This window comes from Clupea harengus, unplaced genomic scaffold (assembly GCF_900700415.2).
Source record: "Clupea harengus unplaced genomic scaffold, Ch_v2.0.2, whole genome shotgun sequence".
Taxonomy (NCBI): domain Eukaryota; kingdom Metazoa; phylum Chordata; class Actinopteri; order Clupeiformes; family Clupeidae; genus Clupea; species Clupea harengus.
The window spans coordinates 5,114-9,628 of NW_024880105.1; the positions used below are offsets into that span (position 1 = coordinate 5,114).

Consider the following 4,515-nt stretch of genomic DNA (forward strand, 5'->3'; position numbering starts at 1 on the left):
GGATATGGCTGGGGGGAGTGAGGGGAGAGAATTTAGCTTCCTGACAGCTTGGTGTATGAAGCCATTTCTGAGTCTGGTGGTGCGGCAGCGGAGGCTCCTATACCTTCTTCCAGAGGGTAGGAGGCTGAACGGACTGTGTGCAGGGTGGCTGGTGTCATTCACAATCGAGGTAGCTTTCCGGGTGAGGCGGGTGGTGTAAATGTCTTGCTAAATGGATAAATCATTGTTATTTCTGATGCAATAATTGCCATTGTTTGTCCAATAATCGAATGGCTTTGTAATAGCGATAGGCATCTGTTGTGTGGCCAAAATAAGATAACCATAGACAATATTTGTAATATCTGTATATTTTCTTCTATATTCTATATGTATCTGTATAAATGTATTTATGTATTCTCTTCTCTGATAGGTAGATAATCTTTTGGATGCTGTAATAATAACCTGCCTCTCTCTGATTGGTGGTCAGCCCTATAGGAGCATTATGCCCGCCCCCTGACTCCTATTCTTGTCTCTGATAGGTGGCCTGGACTCCAGTCTAGTGGCGGCCACACTGATGAAGTTGGCCAAGCAGGAGGAGTTGAAGTACCCCGTCCAGACCTTCGCTATTGGCGCTGAGGACAGCCCTGACATTCAGGCCGCACGCAAGGTGAATGGGTTTCATCACCATGTTAGTACACCGTATGCCTTCACAGTACTGCAGATTGCCAAGAGTAAAATCATGGCCTCGGTTCACCAATACAAAAAGGGTTGTTGTTTATTGTTGTTGTTGTTTATTGTTGTTGTTGTTTATTGTTGTTGTTTGTCAGGTGGCTGCATACATAGGCAGTGAACACCACGAGGTCTCCTTCACCCCTGAGGAAGGGATCAAAGTTGTAAAGGAAGTTATCTTTCATCTGGAGTGCTATGACATCACCACCTTTCGCGCCTCTGTAGGTACGATACACACACCATCACCATCACCACCATCCACTCCTCCATAGGTACGAGACACACATCATCATCACCATCCACTCCTCCATAGGTACGATACACACGTAACCATCTGTGCCTCGGTAGAAACGATACATCAGAGAGGGGTCCTCTCATCACCTGACTTTATGACCCCCTGGCCAAAGAATCAGAAATCATCTGCATCCTTATTTCTTTATCGGCCAGATTTCACTGACAGCCCTGCCAATTTCAGATCTAGAGCGCTTAAAGATTAAAGACTTGTGCCTCATCTGCTGTGTGTGTGTGTGTGTGTGTGTGTGTGTATGTGTGTGTATGCGCAGGCATGTACCTGGTGTCCAAGTTCATCCGTGAGAAGACAGACAGTGTGGTCATCTTCTCCGGGGAGGGGGCAGACAAACTCACTCAGGGATACATCTACTTCCACAAGGTACAAAGGAGACGCACACATTCAGACACTAATACACACATCCACATGTTGTGGTGTAATGGTGTGTGTAAGTTTTTTGGTGTAATGTATGTATGTGTGTGTGTGTGTGTGTGTGTGTGTGTGTGTGTGTGTGTGTGTGTGTGTGTTCTTCAGGCTCCCTCCCCTAAAGCAGCAGCTGAAGAAAGTGTTCGTCTGATGAAGGAGCTCTACTTGTTTGATGTGCTGAGGGCAGACCGCACCACTGCTGCTCATGGGTAAGAGGAACACACACACACACTCACTCATACTCACGCATACATACACACACACACACACACACACACACACACACACCATGTACAACACACACACACACACACACACACACACACACTCACTCATACTCACGCATACATACATACACACACACACTATGTACAGTACACACACACACACACATACACACACACACACACACACACACACTTACTCATACTCACGCATACATACATACACACACACACTATGTACAGTACACACACACACACACACACACACACTTACTCATACTCACGCATACATACCATGTACAGCACAGCCACCTACTCACAGAAGACCCACACACTTAACGCTCAGAATGCTCTACACACACAACACACACCATGAATTCACTCATGCACACCTTTCTGTGTAATGAATAGAATAATGGAATGTATCGACCCCGTTCTCATTCCTTCTCTCCCCCCTGTGGTCCTCTCATAGGCTGGAGCTCAGAGTGCCTTTCCTGGACCACAGATTCACTGCCTACTACCTGTCCTTACCTGAGGAGATGAGAGTTCCCAAGGTGAGTTTTACCTGTCTTAACCATTAGAGATTACTAGTGTTTTCTCTGTATGAGAGTGAGTGTGTGTGTGTGTATGTCAAGTGTTTTATCTATGTGTGTGTGTCTGTGTCCCCAGGATGGTGTGGAGAAGTTTCTACTGAGAAGTGCCTTTGCGGGTGAGAACCTAATCCCAGACGATATTCTGTGGAGACGCAAGGAAGCCTTCAGCGATGGCATCACATCTGTCAAGAAGTCCTGGTACACCAGCCTTCAGGAGCACATTGAGTCTGAGGTACACACACACACACACACACACACACACACACACACACACACACACACACACACACACACTCGTTTGCACACACGGCCTCATGTGCGAGTCCTGATAAACCAGGAGCACATTGAGTCAGAGGTTCATTCTCTCTCCCTCTCTCTCTCTCTCTCTCTCACACACACACACAGGTGAATGACTCTGAACTAGAGATGGCTGCAAAGACATTCCCCTTCAACCCCCCCAAAACCAAAGAGGGCTACTACTTCAGGCAGATCTTTGAGGAGCTCTACCCTGGGCGCTGTGAGTGGACTCCCCACTACTGGATGCCCCGCTGGATCAATGCCACCGACCCCTCCGCCAGAACCCTGTCCATCTACAAACCCAACAAGGACCAGTAGAATCCATATGCCAGAACCCTGTCCATCTACAAATCCAACAAGGACCTGTAGAACCCATACGCCAGAACCCTGTCCATCTACAAACCCAACAAGGACCAGTAGAACCCATATGCCAGAACCCTGTCCATCTACAAACCCAACAACGACCTGTAGGAACGCTCCACTAGAACCTTGGCCATCTACAATTCGGACTTTAGAACCCCTCGCCCAGAACCCTCTCCATCTGCAAACTAAACAAGGAGTGGTAGAGTCCACTAGAACACCCTTCATCTTCTCACACACCCGTGTTCCAGATCCCCTTCTTCTTGTCTGCCATCTTTTGTTCTTTTCCTAAATCACCTGTAAGATCCAGAGCTGTGCTATTGTGTGAAGGAGGGGATGAATCTGGACCTAAGCTGACTTAATTGCAGAATTGTAAATATTATATGCACTATTAAAACCAAGATGCCTCCAGGAAGTAAGGCATCACTCCCTTAATAAAAGCATAGTAAATTAATGTATTAATAATCAAATGTTTAGAGAGGAGGATGCATCTCCAGATAGAAAGAACATTTGGCCATGGAGATCTGTATAAAAAAAAATTCTACATAGGAATGTTGTGGTGTCCACTGAAAAATAAATCGTTTTTCTGTAGCTCTCAGTGATGTCTAACGTAATTCTTACTAATGTAAACGTCTCTATAAACCAAAACCCGTTTTGAAAGGTTGTGAGAAGTGGTTTACAACAATGAGGTTTAGTTCCATGTTATGAAAGCTAGAGAGACCAGCAGCCTGTTTGCCCCCTACTAGAGGACCCACAGTTTTGCTGCTTATGGCCCTGGTGTCTCCTGCATCAATGCCACCAGCCATAAAGGTTGCAGTGTCCTGAACCATCTGGAGGTCTTCTGTGCCAATCTGTTCCTGTCAGGACTGCTGGGGGAAGAGGACACACATGACACAGGAGGCAGACGTAGGGCACACCCAGAAAGAGACTCTCTATTAAAGGAAGAGTAAAATAAACAAAAAGAGGAAGTGAATAAACTCAAGTGGTCCACAGAACAAACAAGCAGGTAAAGCAAACAGGGGAAAGCAAAAAAACAAGCAGAAACTTTGACACAGCAGCGGTCAAAACAGACTAAGACTACATGAACTGAATGAGCACATGAAACGAGACGATCTGACAGAAGCACAGACAGAGCAGGCAGCGAGCCTAAGTAGACACAGACAGAGTAGGCAGCGGGCCTAAGTAGGCACAGACAGACTAGGCCAATTACACACAACAAGAAACCGGTGAGCACAAGAAATGGAGGGAAACTAAACAATGACAGTAAGTAAGGGCAGGGCAACGAACACATGGTAAACCAAAACAAATGAAAGCACATGTCAACGTAAACAAAGAGCACATGGAACAAAGTAACAAAACAGAGAAAGTCCCGTCTGGAAACGCCCTACAGAGACCAGAGACCTGAAAATCCAACCTGCTGCCACCTGAGGGTTCTACATGCCGCAGCGGTCGTCAGGGGGGCTCGTCTCCCCAAGACCTCAGAGACTTTGCCCGACTGTTGGCTGCCTTCCTCCGGTCCACAGGGGCGTGTGCTAGGGGCGACCGAGTCAGCTCCATCGTTCTGGGGTCCGCTAACCACTTGGGGTGGGAGGGCTGAGTGGTGTTGCAGCGCTGCACG

The 4,515-nt window shown here is 47.1% G+C and overlaps 1 protein-coding gene across 1 annotated transcript; it reads left to right on the forward strand.

The window, feature by feature from the left end:
- Nucleotides 1–518: 518 nt before the first annotated feature.
- On the forward strand, nucleotides 519–3,409 carry LOC122131277 (asparagine synthetase [glutamine-hydrolyzing]-like; the record flags this gene model as incomplete). Its single annotated transcript, XM_042706147.1, has 7 exons — nucleotides 519–646; nucleotides 807–933; nucleotides 1,272–1,378; nucleotides 1,532–1,632; nucleotides 2,120–2,201; nucleotides 2,317–2,472; nucleotides 2,646–3,409. Coding segments are annotated over 7 exons (911 nt in total), but the record flags the coding sequence as incomplete, so codon positions are not given.
- Between the last annotated feature and the right edge of the window lie 1,106 nt (nucleotides 3,410–4,515).